Below are 22,433 nucleotides of genomic sequence, written 5' to 3'. Positions count from 1 at the left end.
CACCCATTACTTTAAAGCAATGCCCTCTTGTATTGGGCTCTGGTTTCCTTCTTACTGTTCTTTGCTTCTGCACAGTATAGTACTTAGAGTACTATGTCCAGTTTTGGTCGCCTCATTATAGGAAGGATGTGGAAGCGTTGGAAAGGGTGCAGAGGAGATTTGCCAAGATGCTGCCTGGCTTAGAGAGTATGCGTTATGAGGAGAGACTAAAGCAGCTAGGGCTTTACTCGTTGGAGAGAAGGAGGATGAGAGGAGACATGATAGAGGTGTACAAAATATTAAGAGGAATAGATAGAGTGGACAGCCAGCGCCTCTTTCCCAGGGCACCAATGCGTCATGGACAGGAACCTGCTGCCTTGATAGATTTGGGTTATGTGGCTGATGTTTATTGCCTGCAGGCCACTTGGGATGGTCAAAAAAATATGAATTCCCCAGTGTTACTTGTAAGAACAATATGATGTATGTTCTTTCATGGTTTTGCTCCTCCTTGACTCTGAAGCCTAACCTAGCCCCATAAGCCTCCACTTAAACTGTCTATCCTTTCAACTCTTGCCTCTTCTGTATTTTCCTCTGCCCTAACCTTTAATTCACCAGTTTCAGTCTTCCTTTGACCTGCTTATGTCTTATACTCTGAAATTCCCTTCCTAAACTCTTTGGCCTCATCAGTTCCCTGTACTCCATTCTTTGAAGCCCAACTCTATGAGAGGTGGTTGAGATGTAATCTTGCAAATTTATATAGAACAATTAAGAATATGAGAGAAGTAAATCCACAATTATACTTCCAAATAAATTGTGCAAGAACATGGGGACTGGATCATAATAGTAAAATGGAGACACAGAATGCAGATGCTGGAATCTTGAGCAAAAAAAAAACCCACTCTGCTGGAGGAACTCAGTGGGTTGAGCAGAACCTGTGGGGGAAAGGAATTGTTGATGTTTCAATTTAACACTGATATAAGGAATCTCCATACAACATCTTCTGATCTATCCTTTAACAGCTTTAGTATTTTGTGAGGCATCTTGGCTTGCAACTCATTTATGTTAAATATATAACACAAATGCAAGTTGTCATTTTGTTAAATGGTCATCTTCAATGATGCTTGTGTGCTTTTTAAAATGGTTTCAAATAGATCAGGGAGTTTTCTGTGTGATGAAATTGCAAGTGTTATTGTTGGAGAACTCACAGAATTTGCTACTTGTATCACTTTTTACATCCACTGATGCAGCAGTGTAGTTAGCTTTTTGTTCAATGTAGTGTTAACACATTAGCCAGAAACTGTTACCGTTTATATTGAACTGCTAGTACCTTTGTTCAGATGTTGTTAACCACATTACAACAATCTAACATAGTATAAGTACATCAAAGGTTGACACAAAGTTTTCAAAACTGACAACCAGTGAAATGTGCTGGAAGATCAGTTGTTACTCTGTATTGTTGGAGATGCTGACTGCCTGCAATTCAAGTGGAGATCCTAGATCTTGTGGCTCCAGTTGAAGAAGAATAGGGACTTCTCCACATTTCTGGCCAATATTCCCTTCAGTCAGTAGATTAACAACTTTGGGAAGAGTCAGAACTGATTTTTGATGCAAAACATCCTGAGTTACGAAGACTGGAGAGCCAGGAGTTAGAAGTTTGTCCAGGCTCACAAACTAAATGCACAGTGGATTAACATGTATAGTAAAATATTCAATGGAACAGGATTTTAGCAACAGAGTTCAACCTGCATGTTTATTGTATTGCATATTTTAACACATGCAACAGAGGTTGAATTTCTACCCCCGGTCATTTCACCCTTGAAAAGATGTGCTTGAGAGGTGAAGACAATTACAGGCCGTCCCCAAGCAACAGACAGATTTCATTTGTACAAGCATCCATGTTGATTTTAGGGGTGGCACGGTAGCGTAGCGGTTAGCGCAACGCTATTACAGCACCAGTGATCGGGGTTCGATTCCCGTCACTGCCTGTAAGGAGTTTGTACGTTCTCCTGTGTCTGCGTGGGTTTCCTCCGGGTGCTCCGGTTTCCTCCCACATTGCAAAGACATACGGGTAGGTAGATTGGGTTTAAAGTGGGCGGCGCGGACTCGTTGGGCCGGAAGGGCCTGTTACCATGCTGTAAATAAAATTGTAAAAAAATTTTTTTAATTTAATTTAATAAGTCGGAAAATACACACAAAAAAAATCATTCGATGTGGTAACAGTATTGTAATGAATGGGATCAAAAGCACATAAGACTGATAAGAAAGAACAATAACTAAAAGTGGAGGAAGCGAGGAAACTAGTTCTGCTGTTCATAGGAATGTACATTGGACTTTTGAATTTAATTGTATTATGGGAGCTTATTCATATGTAGGTGTGTCCATAAATTGGGCGTTCGTAACATGAGGACGGCCTGTGTACAGAATAATTAAGAACATAATATGCAGAGGTAAATCCAGAATATTACTTTCAGTTAAAATTATTGAGGGAGGACCAGAAGGCACAGGTTCAAATACATATCAGTCTTAAGTTTGCCTTCTGCATCAAGCAACTCTTCACACAACACATAATCAAGTCTTGGATCAGATTTCCTGATAAACAAAAAAAAAACTAGATCCATCCCTTGAACCTGTTCCACCATTCAGTTGGATCTGTATCTCTTCTTTGATATGTACGTGGATGCCCTCGTCCAATGATATCTATTCTGCAGCCATTTGGGATAGTGCATTCCTGCTTTCCACAACTTTTGTGTGGATTAAGACCCTGATTTCACTCCTGAACACCCTAGCTTTAATCTCAAGTTACTGACACGTATCCTGAATTTTCTTTTGATTAGATCATTAATTCTGTATCTACCCTATCCAGTATCTTAGTTATTTTATATACCAAGATTAGAATTTCCCTTAAATTTTGAATTTCAGGGAATACAAGACAAGTTTCACATAGCGTAGCAGTTAGTGCAACGCTATTACAGCGCCAACGATCGGGGTTCGATTCCCGTCGCTGTCTGTAAGGAGTTTGTACGTTCTCCCGTGTCTGCGTGGGTTTCCTCCAGGTGCTCCGGTTTCCTCCCACATTGCAAAGGCATATGGGTAGGTTAATTTGGGTTTAAAATGGGCGGCGTGGACTCATTGGGCTGGAAGGGCCTGTTACCATGCTGTAAACAAAATTTAAAAAAAACTATGTCAGACAGCATCTGTAGAAAAGAAAAACAGAATTAATGTTTTAGTACAATTAGCCTTACTTAGCACTTGAATTGTAAAAGCCATGGAAACAAAAGAAAAGAAAAATTTTCATTTATATAAGACTTACCCAAATTCTGGAATCCCAAAGTACTTCATGAAGTGGAATCACTACGTTAGAGTACGCAACAGCCAATCTGCACACAGCAAGCTGCCACAGGTGGCAATGTGACAATTTCTGGATAATTTGCTTTAGAGGCAATGAGTCATAGAGTTACACAGCATGGTAACAGGCCCATTGGCCCAACTCATCCATGCCAACCAAGATGCCCATCTGAGCTAATCCTTTTTGCCTGCATTTGACCCATATCCCTATAAACCTTTCCTATCCATGTACCTGTCCAAATGTGTCTTAAATGTCATTATTGTTCCTGCCTCAACCACTTTCTCTGGCAGCTCATTCCATATACGCTCTGGGTGAAGAAATTGCCTCTCAGGTCCCTATCAAATCTTTCCCTTCTCACCCCAAACCCATGCCCTCTAGTTCCTGATTCCCTAACCCTGGGAAAAAGACTGTGTGCATCCACCCTATCAATGCCCCTCACGACCCTACACACCTCCACAAGACCACCCATCATTCTCTAATGCTCCAATGAAGGATTGTTGGTACACCAGAGATAAGCCCTCGGTTCTTCTTCAAAATGAGTTCCATTTGATATTTTACACCACCTGTGGGAGTAAATGGGACCTGGGTAAAAAAAAATTCTTTCTGGATGGATGCTTTATAAATTTTTGTTAAATGTTGTTTCTTTTAGTATAAAACCTGTATTTATTTAACAATTCTCGTTCAGTTCTGAACACTGCATCAAAAGTCTAGACTAATAACAGGGTTTCAAATTAAATAGCAACGCATTGGCTGCTTTCACCTGAAGTAATGATGTTTGCCTCATTGCGAGGCTCTGCTCTCATGTGGGCTGTGCAGTCTACAGAATCAGCACTGACACACACAGGATGCCGGGAATGTGAAAATGTTTGTCTTTTATTTTGGAAACTATATACTTAAAAAGTTAATTTTGGAATTGTTGCCCAGGTTTTAGTTTATTTTTAGTTGTAAATGGAAGCTGTGCACATAAATCAATGGGCTCCTAAGCATAACTCCTGATTGTTTTTCTATGTCTGCAGTGTTCTGTCCTATCAAGTCCTGACTCAGATTGCATGCATGAGATTCTTAAGGCAGTGAGTAGCTGAGGTTGCTTTTCCTTAATATTTTTATTTTTGGAAACCACCTCCTGTGTAAGCTTCAGTGAAATCCAAAGAGCCTCACTTGCACTTGTCAATGGTAAGGAGGGTCACTAGAGGTGAGTATTCAGATCTGGTGCTAATGGTCTCTGGTCTGCAGGAGTGTCTGATATGGGACTCGAGCCCATCACTCAGATATATTTGTCTGATCACTAACCGTTGATCACCCATACATGCTTGAATATCTTGCTATTTAGAGGCCATGGTCTAGTCTCCACTTTCTAGGCTGTTCAGAGTTCTGCTTGAACTCTTCAACTTCTGACTTGCTCACGAATTGTTCATGCAAGCAAAGTGCCTATTCCTCCGTACACGAATGCTGTTCCTTTAGAAGAATCTTCATAAAGGCAGCCTTCAATCATTAAAATTTTACTTCCATTATTTATTTAACATTAAATAATACCTTCTAATGAAGCAAAATGTTCTACATCTCCACATAGGAATTTTGCCAAACCAGGTTTGATACCAAGCCACAAAAGGTGATGCAAGGAGAGGTGACCAAATGTTTGGTCAAAAAATAGATTTTAGTGTATGACTTAAAGGAGAAAAGAAAGGTGAGAGAGAGAGACAGACAGACAGATGTTTAGGGAGGGAAATCTTGAGCTGAGATGCTTGCCGCTGAAGATAGAACAATCAAATTCATGGATGACTGAGATGTCAGTATTTGAGAAAGAAAGATATTTCGAAAGGTTATAGGACTAGAGGAAAGTAGAAACTGGGACCCTATTATTCTATTGTAATGTATCGGTTGTGTAGTAACTAACTTGCAGCCTTTGATAACATGTTGATGTTTTCACTGGTGATTATACCCTTTGCCAAATGTTAAATAAGGAGAGGTATTCAATTGTCAGGGATCCAGTTTTGCTGTGAAATTTTTGAGTTTCTCTAAGCTGCACATGTGTTACAGTTACAAACGCAAAGTAGTAACTGTCTTTAGAAAATATTTTGAGCTATTGATAGAGTATATTTTAACTCGAGCATATAACTTGAGGACTGAGTGCAAATTGTAGTTCAATCCCGAAGCAGGGTTTCAGAGAGATTGCAGTTTTTAATTTCTTTTGGGATTAATTTTTACAGTCTACATTTCTGACCTACATTTCTGATAATTGATCTCATGTTTGGTGCTTTCAAGAGGGAATTGAGCTTTTCCCACTTTAGGGACTTCAGAGATATGTGGAATAGCTGTTTAATGGTAACCATCTTGATTTAATCTCTATGGTGGTCCTTGCACCAAAATACAGAAACAATGGTTCCTTTCTCTCTCCTCCTGATCCACCGGTCCTCTCACACACACCCTTCTTTCCAAAACCCTAACCAAACCCCCCTTCCCCCCCCCCCCCCCCCCCCCCCCCCCCCCACCATCCCCTCCTGTGATCCAGTTTCTTTCCCCTCCACCACCTAGTTCCATCTGCCAATCACCCACACACTCAACCCATTGGGTCCCCTATGCCCTCCCCCTACTATCCCCATCTGCCTAATATCCCTTCGTAATCTGGTTCCATTCATCACCTTCCCTTATTATCAGATTACATAATCTGCAGCCCTTTGTTGTCTCAATTTATCACCTCCCAGCCTCTGTCACTATCTCCTCCCTTCCCTCCCCAACCTGGGTCTATCTGCCCATCAACCCCTCCTCACCCGGATCTACCTATCACTTGCCAGCTCCTGTGTCCCCCTCCCCCTCACTTTCTACTGGCTATCTTCCCCTTTACAATCTCACTCCTGATGCTGGGTCTTGACCCGAAATGTTGACTATGCCCCTGCCTGATCTACTGAGTTCCTCCAGCAGTTCGTTTTTTGTTCCCGATTCCAGCATCTGCAGTCTCTTCTGTCTACAGAAATGACTGTATTATGTTTTCATCAAGACGATTAGTTAAATGTCCCACTCCTGTTGTCTTATATGTCTAAAGATGGATTAAGTAAATGTATTTTCCAAAATGTAGGTCAGATATCATAGTAGTTTTATGTGCTATGTGATTCAATTTCAATTAAAAAAATTAATGGCAGAGATAACTTATGAACTTGCTGAGAGTTTCACAAAGCTCGAGATTTTCCTTCCTGGACCTCTGTGATTCTAATATACAGAGGAGTCAGACATGCACAGCAGCATCCAATGATGTGCCATGCACAGCAGTGATTTTGGTCAATGTGTGTGTGGTCCATGGACGGTAGATGCTGTTAGGTGTTGTGTGGGTGGAGCAGGGGGTTACTCATCTAGACTGATGTCAACTAGACATCTGTCACATAAATTGAGGCCTGGTTTGTCATTATAAACAGGGGCCTGTCTGGACTGCCTCCACCTCTAACAGGTCTTTAAGTAAAATAATTAAATCTGTTGCCAGATCTCACTTGAAAACCCAGTTCCTCCCCTTGGTTATGTGAATCCTCACCCCTCCTTTTCCACCCTCTGTTTCCTGCATCAATCCATACCTGAGCTCCTAACCTGCCTCTTTCCAACTCCCCTGACCTCCAGCCTTCAGCTATCCCACTACTCACTTCCAGCACCAGACCCCCCCATCCCTATCTATATGTTTGACCCCCAACTCTTTCCCATCCCCCATGACCTCCTGTCTCAATCTTCCTTTACCATTGCCCTACTCCCTATACAGTTTTCACTGCAGCCCCTCAATCAACTTCTTAAGTCAACCTGATCCAACACAACCCAGACTTGTATAAGTTCTCTCAATAGTGTGTGTAAAGGAAGGGCCTTCCAGTGAGCTTTGTGTACCGCAAATTTTCACAGTGGTGTGTCCTCAAATAAAATGTTCATTGGCCCACGATGTTTAAAGGTGTTGTCCAATTTCTATTAAAGTGGAGTGAAAATTGAAGTTCTTTTTCCTCATTAAGTTTCAAAATGGAGACTAAAGTTTGGCTGCCTGTGAGATACAAGCCAGAGTGTTTGGAACTGCCTGATTAACAGACTAAAGGGATAAATCCTTGCTTAAACCAGTGACCATTGTAACATTTATCTTATTCAACTGATAATTCCTTAATAGGATATTATTAGTTTAAAATGTATGTTGTAGACATTTTATATTTTTAGTTCCATTCATAAATTTCAGCGCACTTGAAATAAGAGCCACATTATATACACACAGCTTTATCTTCCTGCAGATCTGAGGTAAAGTTTGATACATAGTCAACTGTGCATGAAAGTTTCTAAATACACAGGTATTTATAAAGCTGTATAATTAGGTATGTATAAAGTTATAGAATCTACATTATTGTAGAGAGCAAGCTGTCCTTTGTGCTACTTGTTACTCTTCAGATACAGCTAATTGCTGTAATCTAATTTGCTTGCCTCTTTCCTGTATCCTTTAAAATTCTATTTCAAACAATTGTCCAAATCGTAATACTCGCCGGAAAAACAGCACCTAAGTAACACAGGAGGACAGCGCCTTCAAGTGCAGTCGCTGCAGCCGAGACTGTCACTCCTGTGTAGGCCTCTACAGTCACAACAGACGCTGCTCTACCACTACCAACTGAAGCAAGACTTTCCATGCGCAGATTCATGGTCTCGCGAGACTAACGGATGCCACCACCACCACCACCACCAATACACTGATTGTAAAAGAAGTGCATTCCTCTAAACATTTCATTTAGCAAATTTTTTTACATTGAAAAGACTGGATAAAATGCATAATGAGTATTTCAATACATTATATTTCCACATCTGAAGAGTGGTATATATATATATATCCAATATAGAAAAATAGCTTTGTAAATTGACAACACATAGCCTAGCAAAGAGGCAATGGCATTATAACGAAAACTTGTAATTGAGTGTTCATAAATCAATGAATTGCTCTTCACTGAAGAAGTCAGATCAAAAGTTCTGGAGCACTCAATGGGGCAGGCAATGAGTGTGGAGAGAAAAACCTGTAACGTAACCTTTCATCAAATTATAATCTGCTTTTTACCTCAGAAGCTGTTAGTGCAAAGGATTTCACTGTTTTAATAATCTACTGTAAAAGCATCTTATCTAACTTCCACTTTGTTGTTCTTGTGATAATTCAGAGTCTGCTTTCTTGTGACCACTTCCATGTGGTGAAGAAAATTGACCATTATTTACCTCTCCAGAAGCTTTTGTCATTTTGAATACTTCCTCTGCCCCTCTCCTGTCCTGTGGAAAAAGATCTAATATTCTGAGAATTTCTTCATAACCATAGACTTCTTTCCCATTATTCTAATGAAAACTTCATTGTATCATTTCCATGGCTCTAATATCCTGTCCCTAATAAGCAGGCAATACTTCAGCAGTGTCTTAACTGGTGTTGTCAGTCTAATGTCAATTACCTTTTAATTTAGTGGCCATGTAAAGAAACTTCTAACTCCCTTTATGGTCTTTTTGATTCTATCTTTATTATTTTATTTTTCTCAGTATTTGTGTGATTGATCATTTTAAATAAATTTAATAGCTTTAAAGGATTTAGTTCTCAGAGGCTGTGGTTTGCATTGTGGAAATACCATGTGATTTCCAGAGAGTATCAAAACATAGTTATGGAATTATTATTGCTCCTATTTTGCTGTCATGCCTATGATGTATACAGAGTGCAACAGAGACTTGGTCCAGTTATAGAAAATGTGTAAGCACCATGAGCATGTTAAAGGTGCTTAGGGGTGGAGGCCCAAACTGTAGCTATAAAAATAACTGTCCTCTCCAAGTACAGACAGGAAGGAGACCATAGACTCTACCTTCCTGAATACATGAATTACAACCATACTCTTTCCTGTTTCGCACAAAAATAAGCCAAGAAAGAAGGGTCAGCCATGGTTTATGAAGGAAATTAGGGATTATATAGGATTCAAAAAAGGGGTATATGAAATAACCGGAAAAATTAATAGGCCTGTGGGAGGGGAGCAGTTTAGAATTCAGTAAAGGAGAATTGAAGGTTCATTAAAAAGGGGAAGATGATGTATGAGAGAAAGCTTGCAGGGAACATGCAAACTGACTGTAAAAGCTTCCATTAAATTTGAGAAGAGTAAAGATTAGTGAAAACAAATGTAGAATGGGGAAACGTATAATTGGGAATTTAAAAAAATCAGAACAATTAAACACATTCTTTCATTCTGCCTTCACAAAAGAGGATACAAATAACACGTTAGAGAACCAAGACTCTAGAGGGAGGGAGGAACTGTAGGATATTGGTATTGGTGAAGATATAGTGCTAGGGAAATTAATGGGACTAGAGGCTGACAAATCTCTAGGGCCTGATGAACTACACCCCAGAATAATAATTGAAGTGACCCTGGAGATATCGGTGGTCAGCTTATAAAATTTTTTAGACTGGAGCAGTTCCTACAGATTGGAGGGTGGTAAATGTAACTCCACTATTTCCTAAAAGACAATTACAGACCAGTAAGTGTAATGTAAGTAGTGGGAAAAATGCTAGAATCTATTGTATGAATGCAGTAACAGGGCACTTGAAAAGAATAAATGGGATTTAATAAATTCATCATGGATTGAACATCAGAAAATCATGCTTGACAAATGTGCTGGAGTTCTGAGAATGTAACTTGCAGAAAACCAGTGGGTGTAGTATACTTAGACTTTCAGAAGGCTTTTGATAAGGTCCCACATAAGAGCTTAGTGTGCAAAATTACACATGGTATTGGGGATAATATGCTTGCATTGATTGAGAATTGGTTGACAGACAGGGAACATTGTATGAATAAACAGACCTTTTTCCAGATGGCACGCAGGGTCTTGTGTGCTGCTGCAGGGAGCAGCACACATTCACAATATATATCATTGATTTGGAATGGGGAGCTAAATTTAATTTACCGACAACACAAAGCTCAGTGGGGGGTGAGAATTGTGCACAGGGTACAAAGGAGCTCCAATCTGATTTGTATAAATTGGGGGAGTGGGCAAATGCATGGCAGATGAGGTTAACATATATAAATTGAGGTTATTCACTTTTGCCCTAAAAACAGAAAGGCAGATTATCATCTGAATGGTGCTAGATTGAGAAAAGGAATGTGCAGCGTGACCTGGTTATCCTTGCACACCAGTTGCTGTGTGCAGCAAGTAGTTAGGAAGGCAGATGTTATGTTGGCGTTCATTGCAAGAATATTTAAGTACAAGGGCAAGAATGTCTTGCTGCAGCTGTATGAGGTCATTGTGAGAGTGCATCTGGAGTTTGTATCTATTTATTTGACGCAAGATGTTTATGCTATGGAGGGAGAGCAACAAAGGTTTACTAAACTGATTCCTGGGTTGACAGGACTGAAATATGAGGAGAGATTGAGTCAGTTAGACCAATATTCACTGGAGTACATAAGAATGAGAGAGGATCTCAAAGAACCTTATAAATTCTAACAGGAGTAGACAGATTAGAAACGGCAAGGATATTCCTGATGGCTGGGGAGTCCAGAGCAAGGGTCCAGATACAGGTTGTGCAGTTTAGAATTGAGATCTGGAGAAATCTCTTCAGCCAGAGGTGGTGAACGTGTGGAATTCTCTCTCATGAAGATAGTGGAGGCCAAATTATTAAATATATTCAAGGTGGGAGATTGATGTATTTCTTAATGCTAAAAGGGTGAAGGGATATGGGGACAGGGGACTGGTGGACAATCAATGTTAGAGTAGCCCAAAGGGCTGAATGGCCAACTCCTGTTCAGTTTTTTTTGTGTTAACATTCATCTCAAAGGGCACTCGTAAGGGTCTCCCTAACCCTGTACAAGAGAGAGCTCCTCAAGAACAAAGATATGATTTAACTTAATGCATTTCATTGTGACTTCAATATGGAATAGATCCAAGGCCTTGAGTTTAAGAATCATCTGCGTAAATACTGATAGAAAATCATAGGAGAAGAATAGAAAGATGTTATTTTACCTTCAGTTTTGAGTAAATAATCAATTATTTGAATTGGCTGTGAGATTGCCACTTGTATATGCACAGTTGTGGAAAGTGTCTTCTGACTCATATTTACTTTAATTATCTTTGCAGATTTGCTAGAATCTTTGACGCAGAATGGCTATCCATCTGGTAACTTCACACCACCAGAGGCCACAGATTCATCAGAATGTCACCAAAGAAAGGGAAGCAAGTTCACTGGCTCCAGCTCTGGAGAGGCAGGAGGAGAGATGGGTAAAAGCTATACAGTCGATCAGCTTGAGGCTGTGAAAAGGTACAGGAAAGGAAAACAACCAAGGTTTGGGTTTGGCTAACTGGGTTGTTTATTTTTTTTGGCAAGCACTGCTGAGGGTAGTGGGGAGGGGAAGACTTGGAATGTCTGACTGAAGGCCCAGTTGGAAGATGATGTGTCATTCCTCAAGCTTGCCTTGTCCCTCATTGAAACAGTGCAGGATACCACAGACAGAAAGGTCATAGTGGGTGTGGGATGGAGAATTAAAGTGAGGCAACGGGAAGCTCAAGGTCATTCCTATAGACTGAACGTACCAGCTCCATAAACTTAAAATCAATTTTTATCTCCTCCACTTTTGGCGAAGGGTCTCTGACCTGAAATGTTATCTCTGTTTACTTTTTTGACCTACTGAGTGTTTGCAATAGTTTCTGCTTTTATTTCAGACTCCCAGCATCTGTAGTTTTTTTTTACTTTCTTTAAACGATGTATTGTGGAAGAGGCTAGTTTAGATCTGGTCTTGTGTAGTGAGACAGGATTAATTAATGATCTCTTGTCAAAGATCCTTTGGGGAAGAATAATCATAATTTGATAAAACTCCAAGAAATTTTGGCCTGAAACTAGTGTCTTAAGCTTAAAAACCAATCACAAAGATATTACGGTAGAATTGGCTAAGGAGATCTCGGAAGATAGATTGTCAGATGTTTGATAAACTGTGGCAGAAAGACAATTTTCTTAACTTTTAACAAAAGCAAATTTCATTAAGAAATAAGGACCCAATTAGATAAAGATCCTTCTGTAGCTAACAAAAGAACTTGAGAACTGTGTAAGATTGTAAGAAAAGGCATACAGTGTTGCAAAGATTAGTAGTAGTCAAGAAGTGAGGAAATTTTGGAAAATGGTGAAACATGACTGAAACAATAGAGAAAGAAAATAGATTATGGGGGTAAGCTGGCAAGAGACGTAGAAGGAGACAATAAGAGCTTCTGCAAGTATATAAAGCAGAAGAGAGTAGCAAAAGTAAATGTTGGTTCCTTGAAAGATGAGACTGAGGAAGTAATAATCGAAAATAGCAAACTACAGAATCTTTGAATGAATCTTTCTTCGTGGTTGAAGATACTAAAAATATCTCAATGAGAGTAGAATATCCGGGGGGGAAGGGGAGGATGGAACTTACAACAATCATTAGCATGAGAGAAAAAATGCACAACACAAACTAATGGGAGTAAAGTCTGGCAGGTCCCCGGACCTGATGGTCTGCATCCTCAGGCTTTAAAAGAAGTGGCTTTAGAGTGCTTTATTAAGAGTTCTTTTTAAAGAACAAGGTGGATAAAAGGAAACCAGAAGTGGAATGTATTTGTATTTCCAGAAAGCATTTGATGAGATACAATGTAAATATTTACTGCACATGGTAAGAGCTCGTGGATTTAGGGATAATATAATGATATGGATAAAGGTTTGATTAAAGAGTGGAAAATGGAGAGTTGGAATAAATGTTTTATTTTCAGGTAAGCAAGGTAACTAGTGGAGTGTCACAGGGATCAGGGCTAGGGCCTCAACTATTTGCAGTCTATATAAATGATGCACAAGAAGGGACTGAGTCTATTGTAGCCAAATTTGCTAATGATACAGAGAGAGAAGGGAAAGCAAGTTGTGAAGAGAATGCAAAGAGTCTACAAAAAGATACAGATAGGTTCAGTCAGTGACCAAAAATTTGGCAGGGTAAAATAAAATATGGGGAAATATGAGATCATTCCTTGAGTGGGAAATAGAAAAGCAGAATATCGTTTAAGTGGAAAGAGACTAAATGCTGCAGGGAAAGGAATCTGGGTGTCCCAATACATAAACAGAATGTTAGCATGCAGACAAAGCATATTGTTAGAAGGCAATGGAATATTATTCTTTATTGGAATGGGGTATAAAAGAGGGAGTCCTTGCCACAGTTGTACTGGGTTTTGATGATACCACACATGGAGTACTGTGATGAAGGAAGGAAATACTTGCATTGGAAATATTTCATCTAAGGATCACAAATATTGATTTTTAGGCTGAAGGGGTTGTCTTATGAGAAATGTTAGAATAGGTTAAACTTGTACATATTGGAGTTTAGAAGAATGAGAGGTAATGTTCTTAATTTTTGGTTTTGAACACCACTATTAACTCTCCTCAACCTTCTCTCCTCTCAGAAAAACAATGCTTGCTTCTCTACTCTTTCCACATGACAGGAATCCCACAGCCCTGGTTCTATTCTAGCAAATCTCTTCAGCATCTTCTCTAAGCCTTGACACACTCACTGAAGCGTGGTCACCACAATCAAACACTGTATTCCACCCGTACCCTAACCAATGATTGAGGATTTAGCACATCTTAATTTTTTTTTATTCTAACCCACTCTTTATAAAGTTGTTCTTATACTCTTTACTTAATAGTCTTCCAACTTGTCCTACTACTTTCTTAGTCTTTTTTCCCATGCAATCAAAGTTTTTGTTTCTAAATCTCTCATAAAATTAAATTGGTAATTGGTTTATTATTGTCACGTGATTGATGCAGTGAAAAACTTTGTTTTCCATGCTATCCAGACAGATCATTCCAAACATATCAAGGTAGTACAAAGGGAAAATCAGTAATGGAAAGCAGAATATGGTGTTACAGTTACAGAGAAAATGCAGTGCAGGTAGACGAATAAGGTGCAAGGGCCAATGACGAAATAGATTGAGAGATCAAGAATTCATCTTTATTGTACAAGAGATCCATTCAAGAGTCTTATAACAAAGGGATAGAAGCTGTCCTTGAGCCTGGTTTTCAAGCTTTTGTATCTGTTGCCCGATGGAAGGGAGGAGAAGAGAGAATGACCAGGGTGGGAGGGGTCTTTGATTACATTGGCTGCTTTCCTGAGGCAGTGGGAAGTGTAGACAGAGTCAGTGGAGGGGAGGCTGGTTTGCATGATAGACTGGACTATGTTCACAACTCTCTGCAATTTCTTGCAGTATTGGGCAGAGCAGTAGCGATACCAATCTGTGATGCATCTGGATAGAATGCTCTCCATGCTGCATCTATAAAAATTGGGCAGGGTCATCAGGACACGACAAATTTCCTCAGCCTTCTGAGGAAGTAGAGGCACTGGTGCGCTTTCTTGGTCATAGTGCCTACGTTGGTGGACCAGGGCGATACTTACACCTAGGAACTTGAAGCTCTCATCCATCTCCACCTCAGCACCATTGATACTTACAGGGACATATACTCTGCCCTGCTTCCTGAAGTGAATGACCAACTCTTTTGTTTTGCTGACATTGAGGGAAAGGTTGTTGTCTTGACACCATGCCACTAGGCTGTCTATCTCCTTCCTGTACTCCTTCTCGTCATTGTTTGAGATCTGAGCCAATGGTGGTGTCATCTGCAAACCTGTAGATGGAGTTAGAGCAGAATCTGGGCACAAAGCTGTGAATGTCTAGGGAGTAAAGTAAGGGACTATGGACGCAGCCTTGCGGGGCACCAGTGTTGAGGATAATCATGGCGCAGGTGTTATTGCCTATCCTTACACAAGGATCCAGTTGCAGAGGAAGGTGCTGAGTCCTGGGTGTTGGATTGGGAGATGAGTTTGCTTTGTATCATTTGATTTATACTGCTTCTCCTACAAAATTGTATCATTCCTATCAAATTGATTTTGTTCTTCATATTGAGCATTGAATTGTTTACTTACTGGTAACTAACAGGTTGCTGTGCTTTCTGTTCAACATACAGAATAAAAAAATGTAAAGATTACTATGAAATCCTGGGACTAAACAAAGATGCCACAGAGGATGACTTGAAGAAAGCCTACAGAAAACTGGCTCTAAAGTTTCATCCGGATAAGAACCAGGCACCAGGAGCTACAGAGGCATTCAAAGGTAAGTGCTGTGGCACTGGGGCATCACATGCCAACTGAATTCCATTGTAAATTGCCTTAGGAAGGCAAAGTAGATGGATCTACTGGACTGAAAGGAAGACTGCAACTTTTATCTAGTTATATCTCGCAAACATTTCACACAATGAATTAATTGGACTGCGCTGTTATTATGGAAGCAAATGTGGTATTGTTTTTCAAAATTCTACTAATGTAAGAATGTATGATCTTAAGAAATTGGAGCAGGACTAGGCCAATTGGTTCCTTGAGCATGCCCGGCCATTCATTAATATCATGGCTGATCTATTCTTGGCCTCAACATTGCATTCCTATTCTCTCACTATAACCCTTAACTCCACCTTGAATATATTCAATGACTCCACCTCCATAACTCTCTGGGTAGAGAATTTCAAAGAATTATAACCCTCTAAAAGAGAAATTCCTCCTCATCTGTCTTAAATAGGTGACCCCTTATTCTGAACTGAATCCCCCTGGTTCTAGATACCCCCACTAGGGGAATCATCCTCTCAGCATTCACCCTGTCAATCCCCATTAAAATCATATGTTTCAATAAGATCATCTCGCATTTTTCTAAACAGTGAATACAGATGTTTTTTCTTTAAATAGCTTGCTAGAGGGAAGACAAATGATCAAGGCCCTCGGAGAACTCCCTGCTGCTCTCCTGATAGTGCTGTGGAATTTTTTTTTCATTCACTAGAACAGACAGGAGACTTTTGTTTAAGGTCTAATCCAAGTGCAGCACCTCTGATATTGCAATATTCCTACAGTACTTCGCAGTATTTGGCAGGACTGTGCTATAGTCCTGGAGTGTGGTTCAGATAGAAGTTTATTGCCAAGTGAACTAAGCTGGCACTGATCCACACTTCTAACCTTACAAGACCATGTATACAGTACATGTCTTTCGGGTGTCATGTGGTGTAAGATGAAAATACTTTCTGGCAAAGATTTTCTAAAAATCTACGAGTCAGGCTTTTATGTACCAGTTCTACTGACTGCCCTCAGGAATGGAAAATTTGCTTTGATTTGAATAGGTGCTGCCTGCTACAGACAGTGTCACCTCTGACAGTTCAGGAGACAGAGAACCTGAGAGATAGGAGCATAATATAGCCTGAGGACAAAAAGGAGGTTGCAGTATTATTGATGTGGAATGGGTATTTTAATTTGGTAGCATCTTTCTTATTCCTGAACTTAATCATCTGTGTGATGGACACAAATTGCTGGGTGTAAAACGGACCAGGATTTACTTCCTGCCATTGTAATCGCATATCATAACCTGGTACAATAATAGTGGAGGTGTTAACTAGTCATAACAATTAGTGTCTATTGATGAGTGTATAAGAGACCAAGTCATGAGTTGACATTAACCACACTTCCACCCAATCCTCACCCAACATTGGAGAGTGTTGGGACCTATTGATCGAAAGTTACCAGTTGTGCAAAAAATGCACGTCGTGGCTCAGATTACTCAACCAAGGCCACATTTCGTCAATCAGAGGAAATATCTTAAAGGTTATGAATTATAAGCATGTTTTTAATGATGCAATTTAAGTACTACTGCTCAACCTCATTAAAACTGAGACAAATTAATCACCTTCTCTTGAGACATTCACTCATTTCAGTTACAAAATGTTAAAGCAAGCAATTAACAGAAATCTTTCCCTCGGGCATTTAGGATTTGCTCAAAAGTACCACTGACTTAAAGAATATTTTATTTCCAATACAGTTGCTGACACAGGGACTTTTGCTTTTTGTTCTTGTCCACAGGATTTGGGAACTATTACAGGAAATAAATATTTGACCCTTTAGTTCCCACTCCTCGCTACCAATGAGCCAATAGCAGTCTGAGCAGAACTTCCAGTTGTGAAGTGTCCTTATATATTTCCTGGGGAAGAAATGCCTGATGTTGAAGCAACTCTCTTTGTCTAAAGCAGCAATGCCAGTGTTCAGGAGTTGGCTATGTTGAGAATTACATTGGAAACTGGTATCTTGCAGTTCTAGCTACAAAGATGTTTAACTATTCCTTAATTAAGAAACTGTTAGATGCCAAGATATGGGACTTCAGGTTCTTCCTTGCTGGTTCCTTTCTCATCCACACCCACTTCATAATATGAAATAAGGTTTTCAAGTTCTGGGGTTAAGTTAACACGTTTTATAGGAAAAGAGGCATCTGGGCAGTTTTGTTCCATATTTCTTCCACCAGTCAAACTTTGAAGCAGATGTGTTTGACCTTAAGAGAACATAAGCCTGTTCCAAAATTAAGTATGATTGTGGTTAAACATTACATCAACTCCACTTTCCTCCCAGTTTCCTTCATACCTAAGAATCAATTAATGATTCTTAACAACTGAGTATGAACCATTCTGTGGAGTAGAAGCCTACTAGTGTCATAGCTCATAGAGTCATGTACTGCATGGATAAAGGCCATTCAGCCCACCAAGCACCCACTTATGCTTATTCTGCACTAAAATAATTTTCTTCTCCCCACACTCCCATAGAGTACCTCCATATCCTGCCACTCACCCTACAACTAGTGCCAATTTACGGCCGCCTACTAACCTGCACATCTTTGGTATGTGGGAGGAAACTGGAGCACCCAGAGGAAACATGTATCTTCTCAGGGATAAGGTGCAGCCTCCACACAGAGAGCACCAGAGGCTGGGATTGAACCCAGCACACTGGGATCTGTGAAGCAATCTGTCATCAGTTGCACCATTGTATTAAATTTTGAAAAGATTTTTTTGTGTGGGATTCTGATATGGTGTGTGGAAATTCTTACTAAATGATAATTCATTAATGGGATAGAACATAGAAAACGTACAGCACACTTCAGGCCCTTTGGCCCACAAAGCTGTGTCGAACATGTCCCTATCTTAGAATTTACTAGGCTTACCTATAGCCCTCTATTTTTCTCAGCTCCATGTACCCATCCAAAAGTCTCTTAAAAGACCCTATTGTATCTGCCTCCACCACCATTGCTGGTAGCCCATTCCACGCACTCACCACCCTCTAAGTAAAAAAAAAATTACCCCTGACATCTCCTCTGTACCTACTCCCCAGCACCTTAAACCTGTGTCCTCTTGTGCAACCATTTCAGCCCTGGGAAAAAGCCTCTGACTATCCACACGATCAATACCTCTCATCATCTTATACACCTCTGTCTCAGGTCACCCCTCATCCTCCGTCGCTCCAAGGAGAAAAGGCCGAGTTCACCCAACCTGTTTTCATAAGGCATGCTCCCCAATCCTGGCAACATCCTCGTAAATCTCCTCTGCACCCTTTCTATGGCCTCCACATCCTTCCTGTAGTGAGGCAACCAGAACTGAGCACAGTACTCCAAGTGGGGTCTGACCAGGGTCCTATATAGCTACAACATTACCTCTCTGCTCCTAAATTCAATTCCATGATTGATGAAAGACAATACACTGTATGCCTTCTTAACCACAGAGTAAACCTGTGCAGGATGTTTTGACTTGAATGGCTGAATGCTGATGCTAAGCACTGCTGGGGGATGATTTGTTCTGAAGGCCCTGTGCTGTTTCTTGCATTTGTTCTGATCCTACCCCATTTCCCCTAGCCATTGGGAATGCATATGCAGTGCTCAGTAATCCAGAGAAGAGGAAACAGTACGACATGTATGGCGATGAACGGCAGGCCACAAACCGGCACAGTCACGGTGCGTCAGACTACCACAGAGGGTTTGAGGCAGACATCTCGCCTGAGGACCTCTTCAACATGTTCTTTGGTGGCGGATTCCCCTCTGGTATGTTACATTTGTGGATGAGAAAGTATTTCCAATAACTTCAGTAAATAAACAGTTTACTTATGACTGGTTAATTAGTAAAAAGTTTACTTGACTGGAAGAATTTCAAATAATTAGCAACAATACCCTATCACGGACAGATGGTTGTTGTTGATACTGGTTTTAATCACTATTATAGTGTTATAGATTCTAGATTGATGTGCCATAAAATATACAGTATTGAATTTAAACTCACTCCATAAGTGAGTTCGGCCAACTAATAAGGTACTTATTATTTACTCATCATTATTGATGCTTGTTTTATAATTAGGGAAAACAGAATTATTTACCTGAAATAATTGGAGTCAGGAAGGCTCAGAAGATGAAGTGCCATTGTGTGGTACAGTGGGGCAGCTGGTAGACCTGCTGCCTCACAGGTCCAGTGACCTGGGTTCAATCATGAGCTCCAGAGCTCTGTGTGGAGTTTGCCTGTTCTCCCTGTGACTATGTGGGTTTCCCCCCGGGTGCTCTAGTTTCCTTGAGCATCCCAAAGGTTAATTGTAGGGTTGTAGGTTAATTGGCCACTATGAATTACTCCCGCTGTGTAGGTGAGTGGTAGAATCTAGGAGATTGATGGTAATGTGGAGAGAATAAGTTACAGGGAAAATGACTCGGGCTAATGGGAGTTTTCTGTGAGCCAACATAGAGTGGATGAGCTGAAGAGGCCTCCTTCCATGGTGTAAGGAAATGTGGAAAAAAGGGAACTTCCCAAGTTTTGCAGACAGTTAAGGTGAGGGTGAAGTATGGGGAATTTAACTGACAAATGAAACTTGAACTCTTTTGAGTTTCTGATGAAGGGTCTTGACTCGAAACGTCGACTGTTTATTTCCCTCCATTGATGCTGCCTGACCTACTAAGTTCCTCCAGCATTTTGTGTGTGTTGAATTCTTTTCAGCTGAAAGTATTTTAGCCTTACTGTTTCCTCATTGAATTTGTAATTAAATCACCTTTGAAGCATTTAGGCACACTGGTTAGCCACAGGACCAAAGAGACCTTTTGGCCATCATTCTTGTGCTCATTCTAGCTTCTTTGTTTAACTCTCTAATCCCATTGGTTCGCTCTTCCATCATCCTTCATTTTAGCCTCTGAAGTCTTTATTGTATTCCTTTTTAAACACTGACCTGGCTTCAGTTCAGTGCAGAACGTCAGTTTGGAAGTTTGGAAGAAAGTTCTGGTTTGAATTCTACTCGGATGGTAGTAACAATACCAGAAGAGAAATGAGTTCAAAACACTTCTGAAAGGTGAAAATACAACACTTTGTAAATTAAACATTTGAGTTTTAAAAATGGTTACTTGTTTTGCCGGGATTTGAATTGTAGATGCAAAAACCAAACTGCTGAAGGAAGTCAGTTGGTCGAGCAGCATCAATGAGGGGAAAAGAATTATTGACCTTTCTTTTGAGAACCTGCATCAGGACTGAGAGTGGAGAGGGGAAATAGCCAGTATAAAGAGATGGGGAAGGGTGAGATAGAGGCTGGTAGGTGGACCAAGGAGGGGTGAGGGATGATGGGCAGGTGGAGTGAGGTGGGGGAGGGAAGAGTGAAGGTGGAGACAAGTGCTGGAATCTGATAAGTAAGGAAGGTGATAATGGGAACCATTAAGGGAGAGATGGAACCAGGTGGGGAGGGGATCCTATGGGTGAAATCAGGAGGGGGATGAGAGTGGGTGATGGGGGCTGGAAGGCAGGTATGAGAGTGGGAGGACTGAAGATAATCAGAAGGAGAAAGAGAGGGGAACACAGATCCTCTCATCCTTGTTCCCTTTCCCATAACCCCACCCCCCTCCCCCCCCCAAATACCCCCATCACCCATTTTCATCCCGCTCCCCCACCTGGTCCCATCCACTACTACCCACACACTTCACCAACTGGATCTCCTCCCCCATCTGCCTTTCATCTTCCCTGGATGGTGGTGAGGGAGGAGGTGTAACAACAAGTGTTGGACCTTCTGCGGTTGCCAGGGTCAACCAGGGAGCAGACCAGCGAGTCATTGGGAGACTGATCCCTGCAGAAGGCAAAGGGATGGGCAAGGGAAGATGAGGCTAGCGGTGGGATCCCGTTGCAGATGACGGAAATGGTGAAGGATGGTGCGCTGGATGCAGAGGCTAGTAGGTTGAAAGGTGAGTACTAGGGAAACTCTGGAGGGAGGTGGGGTGAGGAAGCAGGTGGGGAAATGCAGGAAACATGAGAGAGGGCTCCATCAACCACAGTAAAAAGGAAGCCATGTTTCCTGAAACAGGAAGACGTTTTAGATGTCCTGGAAAGGAAGGCCTCATCTTGAGAGCAGATGTGGCGGAGACGGAGAAACTGGCAGAAAGAGACAGGGTGGGAAGAGGTGCAGTCGTGGTAGCTGTGGATAGCAGTTAGTGGGTTTATAGTAAATATCAGTGGACAGTCTGTCTCCTGAGATGGAGACAGAGGGATCCAGAAAAGGGCGAGAAGTGTCAGAAATGGACCATGAATTTGAGAGTGGAGTGAAAGTTAGTGGTGAAGGTGATAAAATTGGCAAGTTCTCCATGGGTGCAGGAAGCAGCACAAATGCAGTCATCAATATAATGGAGAAAAAGTTGAGGGGTGGTACCAGAGAAGAATAAGGATTCTTCAACATATTGAATTGTAGGCCCTACTTCTATCAGTTATTTGATTCAGTTTTAAGATATTTGCTTCATTTTAGGATTGACTGGGCTTAAGTATTCTATTCTAATTATGTTTAATGCATTCAAAATAGTTAAATTCTTCTTAATCGATGTGGAGTCTTTGTCTCTTTATTTCAGAATCATCTTATGTCCTTTCCACTACTCCTTCTGGCCTCTGTCCCTCTAACCCTGAGCCTCAATCGATGAATGTTTCTTCCTTCTCGAGGGACCATATTTGAGGTGCATTTTTGAGCAGCTTGGTTTCTAGGGACCAGAGGCATTTAGCCTGAGCCTGCCCTTGTGCTGATTGGCATTACATTGGCATTGTGACCTCAGGAGGCCTGGGGATGTGGGGAATGGGAAATAAAATGATAGCTGTTGCTTTATTTTTGAAGGAGCTTTCATGGACAGGTTTATATGAAGATATATGGTTGGGTAGGTGCACCAGGCTCATGTTATATCTGAAGTAAGATTCTTTGGTGCTGTGATTAGCTGGCAAAAACAAAGGATGTTTCATTATCTGGTGCTACCATTCCCCACCTTGAAGAGCATA

The 22,433-nt window shown here is 40.9% G+C and overlaps 1 protein-coding gene across 1 annotated transcript in view; it reads left to right on the top strand.

Annotated features, from left to right (window-relative positions):
- The window catches only part of LOC127584629 (dnaJ homolog subfamily B member 12-like), a 34,438-nt gene that overhangs the window by 3,630 nt on the left and 8,375 nt on the right, over positions 1 to 22,433 (top strand). The window contains exons 2-4 of the mRNA XM_052041446.1: positions 11,406 to 11,588; positions 15,285 to 15,430; positions 19,022 to 19,207. Of these exons, the coding sequence (XP_051897406.1) occupies positions 11,406 to 11,588; positions 15,285 to 15,430; positions 19,022 to 19,207 (515 nt within the window). The remainder of the gene's footprint in view (positions 1 to 11,405; positions 11,589 to 15,284; positions 15,431 to 19,021; positions 19,208 to 22,433) is intronic.

This window comes from Pristis pectinata, chromosome 30 (assembly GCF_009764475.1).
Source record: "Pristis pectinata isolate sPriPec2 chromosome 30, sPriPec2.1.pri, whole genome shotgun sequence".
NCBI classification, from domain to species: domain Eukaryota; kingdom Metazoa; phylum Chordata; class Chondrichthyes; order Rhinopristiformes; family Pristidae; genus Pristis; species Pristis pectinata.
This window is presented reverse-complemented; position numbering and strand designations above follow the sequence as displayed.